Below are 18,661 nucleotides of genomic sequence, written 5' to 3' on the forward strand. Positions count from 1 at the left end.
AATACATCCAAAATCTGAATATAGCCACTGCGGTCATCACTAAATGTGTGTGTGTTCCTTTAAGAGCACCAGTGTGTGACGAGTGACCTGCTGTGACAACATATTGTCTCACTTTGAGACTGATTTCTGCTTTTAACTACCAGGACTACTAATCTACTGGAAATACACTCACAGCCCCTCACCCCCTATCTATCTATCTATCTATCTATCTATCTATCTATCTATCTATCTATCTATCTATCTATCTATCTATCTATCTATCTACCTATCTATCTATCTATCCATATCTATCTGTTCTAACTTTTTCTAACTTTCTCTTTAATGCCAAAAAATCACTTGCAAAATTGCCAAAATCACACTTATTGACCTCCAAGAACATCAGGTGAGGTGCAGGTCGATACAATCTGCCCAGGGGCAGAACAATCATCATTTATTCTTGCAGCTATCAGCATTCTTAATGGATGTGATTCTACGTTATTTGTTTCCTGAGATGATGATTCCTGTGGCAATAATAATATTAATGTGAATACTGGTTGTAACCCTAATTGACCCTCGGGGATAATACAGCCACCACAGCGTTGATCTGAAACGTCACTGCGGATGAATTTACATCCACGCAAAATGATTAAACTTTTCATTCCACTGCTTCATCGACTCGCACAAAGCGCTCATGTAGTTCAAGTGTGGAAATCTCCCACTGATCAGGCGAGAAAACGCTGAAAACATGAAATCCCCGCTGCCCTTTGACTTTGATTTTGCAAGTGGAGCATGTGAAGGTTTTTACAGTTTCACACTGAGAGTGTGGATTCAGAGACTCTGTGCCAAAGTATGCAGGCTAATGCGTTCTAAGAAGCGCACACACACACACACACACACACACACACACACGCTCTCTGGTTACATTTCTGAGTCAATACCCAGCATGACCGCTGTCTAATCATCCAGCAAATACCTTTTTCAGCAGGAGTGAGTGTGTGTGCACATGTTTGGAGAAGGGTTTCCATATATACACAGCAAACACACAGTTTAAATGTAAAAGTGCCGTAAATAATGCTGCTTTGACTTTTATTGACCTTTTTATTCTGTTAATATCTCTTGGAAATCACTTGTATTTACTTTTAATCAATTTTAAGCAATTTGTGTGGTTCATGCTGTCTTTTCTTTCAATTTTTGGGGCAACTTTCAAAAAGATCCAAAAGCATTCAGAGGGGGAACGATTTACTTCAACAGGCTCATATAAAGTCTATAATAAAAAGGAGTTTAAATGTGAAAGAGCTTTTTTCTTTAACAATCATAATCCTGCACCATCGTGAAGAGGAGCGTGCAAAAACTCGACCAGGAGTGATTACAGTACTCTTCTGCCAACTTCCTGTTGGCATGTTGACATGTTTTGACAGCTGTAGCTGCAGGTGGAGGTGGGACTGTCTTCTTCTGAGCTTTACGGAGTCTGAAATGAGCTTCTGCGGCCGATCTCTTGCACATACCGGCCTTAATGAGAGCCTCACCGTCCTGGCACAGGCTTCTCTGCTTCTTCATCGCTCTGACTATCTGCCTCCAGTAAGTGCTCACATTGGACGCGTATTCAGGACAGAGGGACGGTTTGGCGACGTACTCACAGCTGAACCTCCTGCCTCCCTTCTTGCAGGTGGCACCGAGGACGAGGACATCGTCCCCCGTCGCTGCCCACGTACACTCAGACTTGTCCCGGGTGACCACATCCCCCTTGACGGGACGAGCAGAGACAGATTTGGGTTGACGGCCCAGCTTCAGCCCTGACGTGACCCTGTGTTGACCTCTGTCCCCCCCTCGTCCCCTTCGCCCCTGTCCCTTCTGACAGCTGCCCAACATCAGCTGATGGGAAACGCACGCCACGACCAGGAGGATGGTGATGTTGGTGAAGAAAGCCATAGAATCAGCAGATCAAAAAACCTGCGAGAGGATAAATTAGGATTTAGAATCACGAGAAAGAAAGAAACACCTGAGTTTCTGACAAGGTTTTTGTCCACAATTCAGAGACCTTCACATGTGTTTTGTCACTAAGTGGAAGATAAATTGGGACAAAAAGGAATAAATCAGAGGGAGCATGAGAACAAACAGTTACACTTCAATAAAAGATGTGAATAAATTAAATATAATAAAAGGCAGCGGCAGACAGAATTTTAAGCATTAAATCAAGAGACGGCCAAGGTCAAAGTAATCAGAGTAAAAGGTCAACATGATTATAATAATGACTTGAAGTTAAAGTTTAATAACATTGTGACTGCAACTGCAAGAAATGGCAAAAATCCTTCAGTCGAACATTTGACAAGAGAGTATTCAGACACCTCAAGTCAGAAAAATCTGAAATAGCTTCAATAAGTGACGAATAAGAGCCCTGCATTCACAATAACACTCAGAATATTTGGCATAACTGTGGTTTAAAGATGTCAAACGGGTGCAGTGTGACCAAAAAAAGTGAAATATTTAAGTATAAAGTAGCATAAGATTAAATATCTCAGTATCGCAGATTTGCATGGATTATACTTTCACTGTGCACACATGTAATTATATAATGTTTAAAATTTAAGTGACACCCAGGATAAGAGGTAAACTCATGACAATAACGGTGGAGAAAAAAGACTCACCTGAACAAGTCAGAGTAAAACTTCAGTTTTGTCCTCCTCACACCTGAGAGTTTAAAGTGTCCTCTACTGTAAATGCACAGCTGCAGGACTCTGCTGCAGGATCAGCCCTCCCACACACACACACATGCGCACGCACGCACGCGCACGCACACACACACGCGCACGCACACACACACACAGATCTGAGCTCGATTTAACTCCCTCTAAAGCCGTTCATTTGAACAATTCAATCACAAAGAAAGACAAAGACGTCCAAACTCATTTTTGAAACCATCATGAAACACTGGAACACTGTGATCCAGTTTTTCCAAACACACCATCGAGAGTTACATAGTCATTTAAATCAGTGAAATCGAGTCACTCACCGTTTCACCGTGCACGCTCCCGAGAGCAATTACTTTACTTTACTAAGTGTTAACGTGGATTTATGATGAATTATCACGACTCACTGGGAATCTGTCGTCTCAGACACAGACTGCTTCATGTTAACGTTTAAGGCGACTGGGTCTTTGGAGACGTTCACTGGACCATCTGGTGCTACAGTGTGTCAAATACACACACACACACAAAGACCTGATGTGTCCTGAAACATGCCAGATGTCCCTGCATGAGACAATGATCAGAAACATGAGGCGACAGGGACACCTAAAGGTTAAACACAGTATAGCAGATTATTGTTATCATATAAAACAGTAAATAAAGCACAGACTTGATGTTTTTAATAGATTGACTTCCTCATGTTCACGGAAGGATTATTGCTTTTATTTCTTAGATAAAAAAGGAAGTGCATGAAAATATGGGATTAATAGAGAATATTATCTTATCTATTATCTTTTTCAAATTTATGATACAGTATATTATACTGAAGAGGAAACCATATAAAAACTGTCCGAATTCTGAGAAGTCATTCACTGTTTTATAACTCATTTATTTACTTATTTGAGTATTTCAAACAAGCCTGCAAAGAAATGGTCACTGTTTTAAACCATAATTATGACAAATGTACTGTAATATTCAAGGTAACATATGTAGTGGTGTATTATATACATGGGAACAAACATAAAGACAAATATTATTAAACAGTTTGGTTTAATCCCTGTTTTTGTCTCACATGATTGACTGCAGTCCTGTCCACTCTACTCAGACGTGAGAAGACACTCGTCAGACATGTGATTCTGTGGAGACAAGAGAACATCTGGAGTAAAAAAAACATAGTATACAGGAAAGAGTCCACCAACAAGTATGTGAACCCTTTGGAATGTCCAGGTTTTCTGCATGAATTTGTCATGAAATTTGTCTTCTCTGTTCACAAGAATTAACAAACATGAACACAGTCCATAAACATTCTCAGTGGTGATGGCAAAAGCAAGTGAACCATTAAACTAATGACGTAAACAAAAGCTAACTGGTGTCCTGTCAGTATAATGACTTTGGAAGTGTTGGCTGGATAAAAACACTATTAAGCACATGTTTGCTAGACTACAAATTCATGCAGAAAACTAAAGGCATTCTAAAGAATTCACATTTTTCTTGCTACTGTAGCTAGAAAAAACACCCAGAGGATAAAAACCTGGCTGCTTAGTTTCCCACACACACCTCGATCTCACAAGACGAACAAAAAAATAACCTGAATCCTTGTCTGTGTTCAGATCATTTCAGAACCTACATTCCCGGAAAGGTTCATCCAAATCCATTCTTTGCTTTTCCACTTCAAACAAACAAAAACATAACCTCCCTGGTGGGTTTAATAAAACCTAACAAATACTGCATGTTATCAAAGAGGCCGTCTAACCTTTTTTTTATTATTTGTTCCGAAACAGCCCAACGAAGAAGGAGCAGATGCCTCGAAGTGACCTCCAACAGTACTGCCGAGCCACCTTCTTGGCGTCAGAGGTTGTGGAGTTGTTCTCTTCACACTCAGAGGGACGCGGGTGGATTCAGTGGCAGGGAAATTGAACTTGTGCATCCTGAGCTGCTGGTTTGAAGGACACGTACAAGAAGACCATCTGAGAGTCGTCCGTTGCCTTCCTGCACATGTGAGGTTTGATGTGTCTCGGCGCCTGGCAGGCGTCGTGGAGCTTCCTGAGGCCCCACATCATCTGGACAAAGTAGTGGTTTTTGTTGTAAGAGGCTCCCGACACGTACTCACACCAGTACGACTGCTTGGTGCTCTGGCACGACAGCCTCAGCCTGGTGTGTTCCCCCTGACCGGTGATGATCATGGTACACAAGTCATTAGCCTTGGTCTTGGATTTGATGGGATCATCCCAGATGCTTTGTCTCCTGCTGCCGTCGCTCTGAGCCTCTGCTGTGCAGACGCAGCAGGCGAGCAGCAGCAGCAGCAGTGGAGCGCTGGCCTGTGTCCACATGGTGTCAGATGGATGCTGAGTGCAAGAGGAGGAACGAGTAACTGCTGTGCAGCTGAGGGTCCCTCCTGCTATTTATTGGCTAAACAGGGAAAGAGGAAACTCACAGAAATCAGCTGTGGAAAACAAAGGTCACATGTCACAACCAGGCTCATGTTTACCTGTAGATACAGAACATTCTGTCACACATGGAGGCATTCCCAAAGAATGTACTGCAAACAACTGTTGACTGGTTTGTGCAGTCATGCACGCCACCATCGTACTTCTCCGTCACCACCGAATGTGTCTCCTAATTAAAAAAGAAAAATGGCATGTCTGGGAACATGAGCATCTCATGCTCTCGTGTCCAGGCCTGTTTTTAAAAGGCAGATGGAGCTCACAACTGTGCGGGGCGAGCCATCATTCCCCTGAAAAACACGCGCAGTATCACAGATGAATGTGAGCGGAGGGAACACGAACATGCTCGACCAAGTTTCAGCACGGTGCATTCGTGGTAATTATTTCATGTTACAGCTGAAAAACAGGAGGAAAGTACAGATTTAGCAGAAATAACTGGATCTGTGAAAGTATTGGTGCAAAACCTAATGTTTCTGCTTGGTTTAAAAAACAGTTTACAGTCCCATCCTTTGCTGTGCACCGAATTACTTGTTTCATTAGTGTTTGAAATCCCTTTCGATTGCAGCATTTTCAAGTGATGTGAGAATCTCATCTGCACATCTGTGCATAAAATTCACATGAATACAACTTTAATTCCCCCGATGGACTCATTTCAGTATGTGCAGCAGCTTGCAACATGGAATAAAACAACCAACAGAGGTCACCCATCGAGCTAGAGGATGGATTGCATATAAGGAAATGTAAAAGTTGTGCAACTTGTGAAAATCTTGGACAGCAAAAAAATCTGTTCCACATACAAAAGCCTATTTAGAAACAGCAATGAGTTGGCTTGTGGTTTTGTCGCTGGTGCTTATTCACGTGCTGTTCGGTGCTGGATAAAACCTCAGAAGACAGAAGTGATGGAAGAGGATAATCATCACCAAAACCCAGAGGTGTGAGCAGAAGAATGTGCAGTGTTGTGTTTTAAGATGCAAACAAACTCTCACATTGGACATTATTTGTTTTTGCAGCACCCTCACAATGTATCTTTACTTTTGGTTCCACAATCAAGCCTAAAAACACACGTTTCAATTTGAATAATTTCCATTTAATCTTTTATACTTTATAGCTTTACATTTTTGGCTTCCCACACCAATCACTCAAAAATGCTCATTTGGAACAAAATCATTTTCATAATGGCAGAAAATATCAGGCATTTTTTAAAGACCATATACAAAACAGAGAGGAGGCAGTGAAATTACAACAAACTAAAACGAACCCAAGTTTATTCACATTTTGTACACTCTTGGGGTTTTTTTTTTTCACCGCCACATAAATAGTTCCTCTTCAGTGGCTCCGTCGTTGCCCAACTGGAGGAACAAGCCTCATTTCAAACCAGTTACCACTGAGTATCTGTCCTGCTAGTATACGTCCAGTGTTCACACACATATGTAGTATTAATTATTAAGCACTTTGTAAAAAACATTTTTTGACATGGGTCACATCCAGACACTACAGCAGACAAAACACTGCTCACAAGTGCTTTGAAAAATATCCATCTTAACAATTAAACTAGTGGGAGAAAATCATGGTGAAACTGGTGAAAATGACAATCTTATGCAAATAGTGGGTGTTTTGAATTTACTTACAGAGCACGACGTTTAAAAGGCTTTGTCCAGAGAGTGGGTATATAGTTCTCTTTACTTCATAGAAATACTACTACAAGTAGTACAAGTAATGTCAACCACAGTCATTTCAACACCTATTTATGACCAAAAATATAATTCTTCAGAAAGAATTTATTAAAGCCTAAACTGTCTGGGGTTCATGAGATAGTTAGCTAGTTGCTACAGCTAGCTAGTATGTTGCTACAGCTAATTGGATAGCTACAGCAACAGGAGCTAACTAATTAGCTGTAGCAACTTTATTAGCCTGCTGTGGCTAAGCAGAACATGTATGGAAGTAAGGCTTAGAGGTATAAAACTTAAACCAATCAAAAAATAGTGTTAATGTGGCAGAATTATTGTAGTGAATTAGGTCAAACGTGGTCATAAGGAGGTGAAATGCTTCCACCATTATGTGTTCACATGCTAACAGTGTTGACTTAATACTTAAATCAGACTTTGATGCAGTGTTAAATGTGGGAAGATATTTGAAATCCTTCATTTTAATTGTTATGGACATTATTTCATCAGTCATGCAAACCATATCTATGTCATTCTTCTGTGTATATTTGATTGGCAGTGCTTTCCTGTACCGTCAACGGATTGTCTAGTCTTTTTTTACTACACTGACAGCATGTGTGAACCCAACCTGTTAACAAACAAGATTTCAGCAAACATGTCAGGCGACAGCCAAATAATTCAAACAAAACTGCCCTCGAATACATTCATTTGTTCCCTATGTATCCATAGCTACTGTGGGGGAGTTTGAAAAAGCAGAAACTAGCTCATGCTAACATTAAAAAAATAAACACGCGGCATGTTAGTCTATTAAACACCTGAGAACTAAAATTAAAATAATAATAATAATAAAAAAAAAAGATTTGGCTTCTGAACATAATTCACTTTAAAAGTATCACCACTAAGAAAGCAAGAACAATGTTAGTAAACTCTAATCTTGCTCTGAGTTTATTGTGTGACTTAAAGGGAAAATCCACCCCATCCAAAAAACACAGTTTGGTGATGTAGCTTAAAATTGTTGTTATCGGACTTCGATAAACGTCCAGCATTACAGCATGACGACAGGATGTTGAGGTATAATATATACTAATATAATATAATAATCCACTTTTTCAGACGTCTTTCTGTAAGTTAAGCTTTTGAGTTAGTGTCTGACCCACATTTTGTCTATTATTCAACAAACTAACAATACAAAAAAAGTGGTGACATATTGACTTTAGTGGTAAAAAATGGATTGCAAGATGTTTAGAGGCATTGTGGAAAATGTAGGCGGTCAATATTTGACCAAAAATGAAATGATGCAGGATAAAGGAAAATAGTGGTATAAGTGTGTGTAAAAGTAGCTAGTCATTTTAAACACTATACCATAAGATGATTTTTGTTATAGGAAACATCTGATGGTGGATTTTCTCTTTGTGAAGGAGCATCAGACTTTTTATCAGCTAAACACCAGGGTGAAACACACCAACTAAAAGGCAACAGATCATTTGCAATGCACTAAAATCCAGTACGGACGTCAAACTCTAGAAGTTTCTAGAAGACTTCAACAGACCTATTTTGTAGTTTTACCACTTAGTTTGATCACTAACATACCACACACCCAGCAGGTCGTACAGTTTTCAACAAAACGGTGATTTTTAACGCTGAAAATGTGCACTTTCTGTCCTTTCTTGTACACGAGTGAAGGATAATGTTGTTTTTCTCTTCCTTGTAGCTGCTTTCCACAACCTTCAGGTCACGCAGTACATGACATTTAACAAGCATCACATTTGTTGTTTGTCCTCTTGTCAAATGTCTTTTCAGCTTGATTTTTGTGTCTAAATGTCGCAGTTTCCTCTGAAGTTCTGGCTCAGATTGACGCTGAATGACAAGAGTTTGATAAATCTACCCCCCTCTATACCAAAGAGTGTCTTCACTGTATGATATGATCGGCCTGGATGAGCTGATTGCTGAGGAAAACCTGCTCGTCTTTGTGTGTCGTTCCTTCTTTGTGAGGAGTCCATCTACGTCTGGTCCGAGGGATTGTGAAACATGTGGCTAGAAAATAGACAAAATTATTATTATTATTGTTGTTATTATTATTATTATTATTATTATTATTATTATTAATAAACAATTCAGATTACACCCAATGTACATTGAGCGTGATTGTGCATCAAGAAAATTTCTAAGTTGTGCTGCTACTTTCTCTGACACGGTGATTTGTGAAAACAATAATGATCTTATCTTAATCTTAAAACGTCTGCCTACGTATTACATAGACACACACACACACACACAAAATGCTCATTTTTATTCTTTGCCTTTGTTCCAATAACTATTGTAATTTACTCTGACAAGCGTGTTCATTCAGATGAAACTGCCAAAGTGCCAAACTCATTTTTCACTCATTATAGGGACAACTTCATTTGGCGACTCCACACAAAGTATTAATTACTTGACACATAAACAACAAAAGCTGTAAAAAAAACACTGTGCTCTTTACATCATTCTCTCATCACAGCGGATTCAACTCAAGATTGTAAACATGTAAAAAAAAGAGGAAAACTCACTATTTTAGTTCCAATTTTCAAGGGCACTGTGAAGACAAATAAAATGAATTAGGTATATAACACATTTTATATAACGAAACCTAAAAATCCACTTTTTGTATTTTGTGACATGAGAAATAAATTCTATTTTAATCTTCATATCTGTCTCAATATATGTATATACACAAGCTATAAAGGCTGCAGTTAGTGGATATTATGGTTATTTTAGTAGTCACATCATTTTTGAAACAAAAGCTCTGAGAGACATTTCTGAAGCGCAGATAATATCATATTCATATGAAGTATCTCAAGCATAAAAGTGTCTTGATTTTTGACATTTGACATTGTTTTAAAGTCAGTAAATAACAATAGAACAAAACAAGTGAAGCAGTCAAATGGAATTCAGGTATATTGAAGTTTTTATTTTCTATTTTCTATTTATACATTTTATTCAAACCATCTGTAACACTTAATTTGAAAAGTTGACCTATGGCAATTATTCTGATACAATAATATGATTCTAATATAATTATAACTAGGGCCCAAATGTGACCTATTGTTCCTGTAGAGATTTTTTCTCTCTCTCTGACGTCGCGCTCATTATTGAGGACGTTAACGTGAATAAAAACTCTTGAAATTCCACTTTTTGAAAAGCTTTTTGAAAGTTTTAACACAAGCTGACTGTTGAGTGAGGGAGACGTGAGGTCAGGGAACTGCGGCGGTCCCAGAGTGACGTGGGGCGAGGCCCGTCATTAAATGCTGTTTTGTTTTTGAACATTAGTTTGTTTTATCAGCATCATTAAGACCTAGCAAATACATGTAAAAAAAAAGAAAAAAAAAGTAGGTTAACTCTGCATTCTGTGCACATTTTAATGAGCTATTTTAATGACGACTTGAAATGCTTTGGACAGCTGTTCTAACTACAGAACCAAATTACAAAGGAAAAGGAAGAACGAGAAGCACGTGCAGCATTTCTCTCCTCTGTCTAAGAGCGGTCACACACATAAATATCAGGCAGACATTTATGGTTCAGTAATTAATAAGCCGTTCTCACCATGCTGGTTTTCCCACAAAGTCGCTCTGAGCAGAAAAGAACTAAAACAAGCTGTGAAGAAGTGGTGAGACAGTCGTGTTAGAGAGATGACAAATACACAGAAATGGGATTAAAAACAAAGACGTGAGACAGATGTGACGACAGCAGACGATGACGCGGCGGTGGCGGCGGCGGTAATGGCTGTGTGAGGGGAAAAGAACAAAGTGATGTTAGATTCTGTCGACTCATCAAATACCTTTCAGGAGCCAGAACACGAGAGCCGGCTCTCTGTCACCAGTCAATGTGTCTCGGAGGAGCCGAGGCCCGCGGGAACCTGTTGACTGTGTCACAGGTGGGGACGCTAATGACACACACACACACACACACACACAGGGGGCACAACATTAACAGGGATTCAAACGTTTGTGGAAATGCAATTTAAGAGGAGCGGGACAAACGAGGCAGAGAGCAGAACAGACACAACAACGTCCTCTGTGGTCAGGTAAAGAGGCACTAAGTAAGTCTCTGAAAGCACCAAATATGGATGATATTAATATACATGTATATATACATATATGTGGGGGTTTCTGCTGGTATTTATTAATATCAGGGGTTTACTGCGGATCTAATGTCCTCGGTAAAGCCCTGATCAGAAACGTTCATCATGACTTAAGCAGACTTTTAAAGGTGACATACAGGATGTAACAATGAAATGACAATGACGTGTGTCATCAGAGACTGAGGAAAGCAGCATATTCATAAACTCTATTTATTCTCATCCCAGTCATTTTACACATATGACAAGTGTTATATACATATAATATAACATCCCAAACATGCAAATTTGGACGAGCGGAAGGAAAAATAAAACAATTTCCTGCTTCAGATTGTGGAAAAACAATCATCAATTATGAACAGCCATTTTGAAACCTTGATAAACGCAGTTTATCCAGCGCCATCTTGATTTGTTTTGTTTAAAAAAATAAATTGGGTGAGAGGATTAAGCCGGAGAAGAAGGTTGAGGGTTGAAGAAAGTCTTTAAAGGTCGTACTGTGCAACAGATTACCTAGTGCCTCTTTAAACGTCTGACTAAACAGTCTGTAGATTTCACTCCAATAAAAACGGAATCCAGATTCACATGTTTAGTAAAAGATAGCAAACCCATCTTTTAAAAAATATGATTTCTCGAAAAGAGACTGTAAAATTAAAAGTTTAAGTGGATTTGTGAGGGCTTTTCAACCTGGGTTATGTTGCAGTTGCAGCTCTGAATATAACTTGCACACCTACATTTATAAAAACACATAGATCCCAGGTAGAAAAATCCCAGAATGCCTGTCATTGCCATGTCATTTGTGCGATGAAATTTAAGAATTACGTGGTGAATAGCTTTGCTGTTTCGCTCTCTGCCTCTGTTAACAGGAAGTCGATGCACGTCAAAAAATGCATCCCGGTCCAAATGCAACTTAGAAAAAACATGCAGAGTTAGAGCGTGTGTGTGTGTGTGTGTGTGTGTGTTAAGTTAAGTTCAAGACCAAAGCGCGACATGCTTGCCTCTCTCTGAACAAAATGATCAGGTGAACATTCAGCGGACTTTGGCTGACTCTACGGACGAGAGGAGACAGGAATCTTTCTTTTTGTTTTGTTTCATTTCACACAGTCACAGCCAGAGAGTTAGTAATAAACCATCAGTTCACCCACAAGCACACGCACACATGAACATTTGGCAGCAGCAGCAGCAGCAGCAGAGACAGAAGTAATGGTCGCAGAAGTTATGCTGACTCGTTGTTTTTGTTTTCTATCACCATGTTGTCTCTGAAGATCTCTGCAGATTTATCTGAGATAAACTTTAGCATTTGTGTATAAGAATGAGATGAGAAGATAAATCTATAATAATCTGAAGTCACGCCACAGGGATAATGTTAAACCTTTATTTCACAGGTTTCAACCTCCTTCCTAATCATTTCATGGAAAGAACGATGTAGTTAGACAGTAACAATAAAGTTTGAATTATTTTAGTTTGTTACTGATGTTTGAGATAAATGTCCATGAAAGAAATTCGTATGAATATTTTGTTTTTATTACTGTAAAAAAAATAGGTCTATTTTGTAGTGGAAAACCAACCCAAACCGCGCCGTGGAAAAGGGCTATAAATGTACAAATAGTGACATTTAGGGGCATTGATTGAAAGATTTATCATCATTATCATCATTATTAGATTGTTTTATGCTGGACTAAACCGAGCTAAAATAATCCCCTACAATCTCCTTCTCATCTCAACTCTTAAAAACAAATAAAACTACACAACAAATTCATCCTGAGCATTTTAAATGAAGCGACCATTACTTGTCAGCTTTTATTTTTTTTATTATTCTTCAAACTCAATCACCTTTGTTGTGTGTGTGTGTGTGAGAATCAGCTTTAAAGCCATGCACTGTGTGTGCGCGTGTGTGTCTGTGTGTGTCCATGTGTTTATGTGTGAGAAGAAAAAGGCATGCGTCCACGTCCCATCACATGCAGGCAAGAGGATTCAAATAAAATGCGTTTACCTTGCCATCATAGGATTTGGGATACCTTGTGTGCGCTCACTATGATAACCATTATTACCAATTTCCATACTGAAAACAAAACATTGTGTACAACAAAATAAAAAAGGGATGAAAATGTAAAATGAGAGACAAATGTCTGACATGTGAGTAACCAAACTTTGCAAGGATGTTATGAGACATACACATTTCTTTCTTCTTTTTTATGTATATTAGTACAAACCTTAATGTTTTATTTACACTAAAACTTACAAAAACTTGTAAGGTAATGATTGCACGAGCCCTTCATGTACAGTAAGGGACACTTTTTCCAAAGGTAGCACACGACAAGAAGCCACACCATCCACCCATTTAAGAGCTTTAAAACATTAACCAGCACCAAGAATTTAGTAAACAGCTCTATGTACAAGATCCAGAGAGGAGCAGGAAGTGATAAAAGAGGAGAGGGGAGGTGAGTGGAGTGTCTTACGTTTTCATGGGAATTGTCTCAATGCTATAAAGACACACACACAAACACAGCAACACAATAAAAAAACGGTTATTGAGGAGTTCGACGACAGGAAAAATGCACCAGAAAGTTCCCTGTAATTCAGCAAACATCATGAGGGCGAGAGAAGACGCCACTGAGATGAACTGAGACTAGTATCTGTGTTTGTTATAAATAAGCCAACAAGGAGAAGAAATAATAGGAATGTACAAATGCATCGCAGTGTTTTTTTCTTTGTCTTTGTAAAGTGCAAAGTGCTCGACAGAGAGAAATGAAACAACTCAATCCATAAATAAATAAAAAGAAAGAAAGTACAGGGTGAAGAAAGATGGAAATAGTAGAAATGGTTATCACAAAGTAAAATGCCAAGTCCCAGAAACAGAGGAACTACGAGGAAAAGAGAAGGAAAAAAAGGAAATAAATCGTAAACAAAGCAGAGCAGAGAACAAAGAAAGGTTAGAAACCCGGAAACTGACATTTGTGACAAACTATGAACTCAAGGAGAGAAATCCAGCTTATGACATGCACTTAAGAAAGAGAGGGAGGGAGTGAGTGAGAGTGAGAGAGAGAGAGAGAGAGAGAGAGAGAGAGAGTGTCCTGCAATCATCAATCATGTACTATGGAAGCTGAGAGCAGCCATGGTTGCTGCTATATTGTTTTTAGTCCATTATCTCTTATCATGGAATTTATCATGGGATAACAGACTGTTACCATTTGATGACGAGATAAACAAATGCTTAACTCGGAATAACAAGGCTGGTTTTCTCACGATACATGAATGCGTATAAATGAACGCCTTACCTCTGGATAACAAGGCTGGTTTTCTCGAGATAATGCACTAATTTATCTCGTTAACTCTGGATAACGCACAGACGGCAGAGCGCACAGATCCATACTCGTAATAAATCCTGTATCTCCTCCCCGACAAGCGTCAGTACTTGAGGGGACAATCTGTGTGATTATGAACCTCCACAATTCTGTCATAATCATGAGAAATTGAGCCTTATTATCTCGTGATAATGCAATAATGTATCTTGCGGTCTTGAGATGATATATAAAAATCCAGTGGCGACCATGGCCGCTCTCAGCTTCCATAATGTACAGCAAATAAACTTTCAATTTGAATGATCTTTTATAATTACTGGGACATGAATGAGTAAGTGTTCAATCAAGGCTTCAAATCATATCGAAACAACTAGAAGAACTACTCACTCGTCGTAAACATCCTCTGTTTCCATCCTGCGGTAGAACTTGGCCAGTTTCACGGCCAGGATGATGCTCGGCAGCAGGAAGAGAGTGCTGCAGCCCAGACCCATCCAGAAAGTGTTCTGTGGACAAACAGACACACAAAATATGAATCTACACATTTATATTTATATTTATCTATCAAACAGTCACCTACTCTCTAATGGGTTTTTATGTTCCTAAAACAACGTGTGGATTCAACAACAATGGAAAAACTAATGGTTGCAGCTCTACGAAAACAATCATTTAACCAGTAAATTGACATTTGTGACATTTTTCATACATTAAATGTGTGGTTAGTTGTTTTTTTTCCCTCTCCATCGCCTGACATTTCATGGACCAAATGATGAATTCAGAAAATAATGTGCAGGTTTATCTCAAAGGAATGGAACAAATGTCTGCGGCCACAGTAAATTAACAGTGGTGACATTTTTCAACAATTTATTTTAGTTCTTTTTTTGGTCTTTGCTCTAAAGTAAGCAAAAATATAATGTGTTAAGTGAGTAACAAAGACAGCTTCATCGTTACCATGGAGTCGACCAAGAAACTACAAGCCATGATCTCCATGGTGTCCACCATGTTGCTGAAGGGCTTACACGGCGCAACCTCCAGAGCCACCTATGGAAAACGAGACATAAACAGTTCAAATCTGCACTGAATGACTGAATATGAACTTGTATACTGTTTGTAAAGGAACATTAGCATGTTAATATGTCAAGTTAACAACCGTGTTTAGCTGTCGTTGATGTGACATAAAACATAACACATTAAATAGATAACAGTTACAAGATTATTAGCATCGGTCAAGAGTGGCAACAAGGTCAATATTGTTTTGGCTAGCTTACAAAGTGATGAGGATCCATCTGTTGTGATATTTAGCCACACAAACGCTAATGTCTCATTTTTGTCTAGCTCTTACGTTGTTGGTCTTTCAAGATCAATTCAACTTCTTGACCATCAGTAATGGCTCCACTTTTCTTTGACTGGATGCTACACTGTTGTTGTAAATGTGTGGTTTATTTGCACATTTCTAAATAAAAACATCAGAGAAAAATAATAAATTCAAATAGAACATGTGTGTGGGTGAGGTAGAAACACATTATGCGGTTATTTTATAGTATACTGTATAAAGTATAATTTAAAACAAACCTGAATATTATGTACAAACCCCCTACAGAAAGTATAGCTTTAATATAAAACAAAAGCATGTTTAATTTAAATATCTCTGAAACACTGAAACTTCTCAGAAATCTTGTTATAGTGACAGAAAAATGGCTTAATTTTTTATTTTATTGATCACAGTGAATTACTAAGATGGACTCCAGCAGGAACCAAAGTGCCGCACAGTAAATACTCCACTTTATCGAGGTTGTAATTGTTATATTATATATTGGTATATACTCTCAAACTCTGTTTTGGTTTTGACTGGCAGCGAAAACTCACCGATGTTTTGATCCATTCGATGTACTGGTGGAAGTAGCCAACAATGGTCGCTGAGTATTTTTCCCTTTCCTGAAAGAAAGATTGAAACATAATGAATTAATGAACTCATACATCGTTTACAAAAAGTGAGGATACGAATAAAGAAGAAAGTCAAATTACCCAGTTGATTATGTGTGTGGAATTATCAGAGATGAGATACTGGGCGGCGTCAATCGCCTCGAGCACGGATGAGACTTTGTTCTGTGGGAGAGAAATCGTGATTTTATTGAGGTTAAAGCTGAATTTAAATGTTACATTTTCACAGATTTACTTACAGGCAGATCTGACGTCGTTCTCTCCAGGAACCTCATACTCTGGTTCAATGAACTCTTTAAAAAACAGAAATATTAAGAGCAGAAATGAACACGTTGACAAGATTTTGACACGTGAAATTATTTTATATATATCAGTAAAACACAAAGTACAGGGAAGGCTTGGTTTACATGCTGGAAGACGATTTTTTCTCCAAAATTAAATATCCACTCATGCTCAAAGTTGGCCTGGTTTATATTTTAAAAAAATAAACAATAATAATAATGTCGCTGTGTAAAGAACTCTATATGACAATTCAACATGATTGATTGTGGATATTATGTAATATTTTGGTACAAAATCCTTCCCGTTAAACACTGTTTACTGACATAAATGTAAATACAAGCTCACACAAGCAAAATCAAGCACAGATAAATGGTCTATTGTCGGATTAGGATAGGTCACTGCTTCTCTAAGTGTTCAGAATGACACACAGGGACAATAAATACACAGGGGGGGACACATTTCTTTGCTTACCCTTGCTCTAACATATTTCTTGAAGTTGAAAGAGCAATAAAACAAAGCAAAAGAAAAGAAAAGAAAAACTGCAATAAAACAACTTGTCATTCAGAAGAATAGTAATAGTAAGAAGAGAGAAACGTGGTTTAATATCCCGATCAAAAACTCTCTCTCTCTCTCTCTCTGCGTTTGACGATATTACATGAAATACAGAGTACGCTCTGTTCTCTCATGTTTACACATGAATAACACAGAGGCTGATGGAAAAGTCTGAAGCATGGAAAAGCTGATAGCTAGAGAGTAACTGGCTGGAAAAAAACACACCAGAAAAGTGTCAGACACTCTCATGGTATTCCAAGAAAAGTCATTTTGAAATGCACAATTCTATCTGTGTCATAAATATTAACATGCAGATCATCAAAGTCAGTTCAACTCAACCAAAAACCTGAAATAAATGGTTCCCGTAAATGTTGAACATATGAACCGTAAACAGAGACAAAGACAGCGCGGGACATTACCGTGGTCTTCTCCATGGGGGTGACCTGTTGTCTGTGGATCTGTCTCAGAGTGCCACAGTAGCCTTTCAGAGTGGACTTTAGAGAACCACTGGGCTGAAACACACAGTCAGACACACAAAGAACTCGGATCAGGAAATGCTGGCTCATAATATTCTGGCTCCATGTCAGTTTGAAAACGGCACAGTTTCCTGACCGGTTGGTATCAGCCACGACTCGACCATCAGCTGTGAATAAAAAGCTCCTTCAACACTTCATTTAAATGAAGTCTGTGTCATAAAAGAAAACCCAGCTCTGACCAGCTCCACACTCTCATTAACAGCACTTTCTCAAACACCAATAATAAGAGTGTGAGTATGAACACAGATCACCTCTGATACAGAGCTGAAAGTCTCATGTGGACAAAAACAACTTTCCACTCTTTAAATAGTGCCGTAAAAGACAGAATTTATAGACTGTAACTCCAAACTCCTCGTCTCTGGAGGCTCCTTCAGGACTCTGCAACTGCAGGTGAATAAATGTGCTTTGTTTCCTCTGAATCACCTGCAGGCAGCGGTGCAGCAGTCGGCCCTCTGTGTATTGTTTGTGTTTATCTGATGAAAGAGTCTGGCCACCACCAGGTGTTCCAAAAATAAATCTACAAAATAAACCCAGTGGCGGCCAAGAAGTGAGTGGTTTCTCACCATGAGGTCGGTCTGAGCCTCCAGGTCTGTGGCAAACGAGAGCAGGTCGACCTCCGTCACTCCTTTATTCACCTGCAGAGGAAGAAACAATGTAAACACTCTGCAGTTATAAGACACAGCAAACTGAAATGTGAAGTGCTTTTTTCTTTATTAAATAATACATCTGACGATTTTACATTCTATTTTTTATCGTTGCTTCAAAACAAAAGCACGGTGTGCTCATGAATAATGAATAATTAAGGAAGACTCTGCAGCAAAATGAGATTTTAATAGTTTCATCTGTTAAAGACCCCATTTTTCCTCTTCTCTTATACAATTAATATAAATTACAATAAAAATAACAGTTGTTCTCATATTTCAAAAGGTATATAAATCGTATGAATCTACATTTTATTAATTTAGTGAGCGAGAATATGCAGGTTTTTAAAAGCTCTGTCATTCTTCACCTTTTATGTTTCTGTGTTTGTGTGTCCTCACTTTTTCTCCCATTATATTTCTGTGTTTTCTTGTGAAAGCGTCTGTTTTTTTCACCTTCTGACTCCAGATTCATGTTCTGGGTGAAATGTCAGTGAGCACCTGTTTATGTTTAAGTTTATAACGCTT

General features: G+C 38.6%; 3 protein-coding genes across 17 annotated transcripts in view; all 3 read right to left on the minus strand.

The window, feature by feature from the left end:
- Nucleotides 1-1,025: 1,025 nt before the first annotated feature.
- Nucleotides 1,026-2,724, minus strand: fgfbp1a (fibroblast growth factor binding protein 1a). Its single transcript, XM_044039860.1, has 2 exons — nucleotides 2,625-2,724; nucleotides 1,026-1,929 (listed from the first exon to the last, which is right to left on the minus strand). The coding sequence occupies exon 2, from the start codon at nucleotides 1,906-1,908 to the stop codon at nucleotides 1,285-1,287; it is 624 nt and encodes a 207-aa protein (XP_043895795.1). The 5' UTR covers nucleotides 1,909-1,929; nucleotides 2,625-2,724; the 3' UTR covers nucleotides 1,026-1,284.
- Nucleotides 2,725-4,333: 1,609 nt separating this feature from the next.
- Nucleotides 4,334-5,179, minus strand: fgfbp2a (fibroblast growth factor binding protein 2a). The gene is given in 1 exon segment (XM_044041094.1): nucleotides 4,334-5,179. A coding segment is annotated over 1 exon segment (567 nt). The 5' UTR covers nucleotides 4,994-5,179; the 3' UTR covers nucleotides 4,334-4,426.
- A 999-nt stretch (nucleotides 5,180-6,178) lies between these two features.
- prom1a (prominin 1a) overlaps nucleotides 6,179-18,661 on the minus strand; it is a 65,336-nt gene continuing 52,853 nt past the window's right edge. For 3 of the 15 annotated variants that reach the window (XM_044041014.1, XM_044041013.1, XM_044041009.1), the window contains 14 exons: nucleotides 18,059-18,130; nucleotides 17,379-17,471; nucleotides 16,879-16,896; nucleotides 16,365-16,418; nucleotides 16,210-16,290; nucleotides 16,051-16,119; nucleotides 15,136-15,225; nucleotides 14,575-14,690; nucleotides 13,345-13,368; nucleotides 12,879-12,947; nucleotides 10,589-10,693; nucleotides 10,354-10,404; nucleotides 9,321-9,346; nucleotides 6,179-8,805 (listed from right to left, as the gene is read on the minus strand). In XM_044041014.1, the coding sequence (XP_043896949.1) occupies nucleotides 10,624-10,693; nucleotides 12,879-12,947; nucleotides 13,345-13,368; nucleotides 14,575-14,690; nucleotides 15,136-15,225; nucleotides 16,051-16,119; nucleotides 16,210-16,290; nucleotides 16,365-16,418; nucleotides 16,879-16,896; nucleotides 17,379-17,471; nucleotides 18,059-18,130 (756 nt within the window). In that variant the 3' untranslated portion in view covers nucleotides 6,179-8,805; nucleotides 9,321-9,346; nucleotides 10,354-10,404; nucleotides 10,589-10,623. Of the gene's footprint in view, nucleotides 8,806-9,320; nucleotides 9,347-10,353; nucleotides 10,405-10,588; nucleotides 10,694-12,878; nucleotides 13,750-14,574; nucleotides 14,691-15,135; nucleotides 15,226-16,050; nucleotides 16,120-16,209; nucleotides 16,291-16,364; nucleotides 16,419-16,878; nucleotides 16,897-17,378; nucleotides 17,472-18,058; nucleotides 18,131-18,661 lie in introns of those variants that run through there. The other 12 variants (XM_044041016.1, XM_044041015.1, XM_044041012.1 and 9 more) reach the window with 8 other exon arrangements.

This window comes from Solea senegalensis, linkage group LG12, assembly GCF_019176455.1.
Source record: "Solea senegalensis isolate Sse05_10M linkage group LG12, IFAPA_SoseM_1, whole genome shotgun sequence".
Lineage (NCBI taxonomy): Eukaryota > Metazoa > Chordata > Actinopteri > Pleuronectiformes > Soleidae > Solea > Solea senegalensis.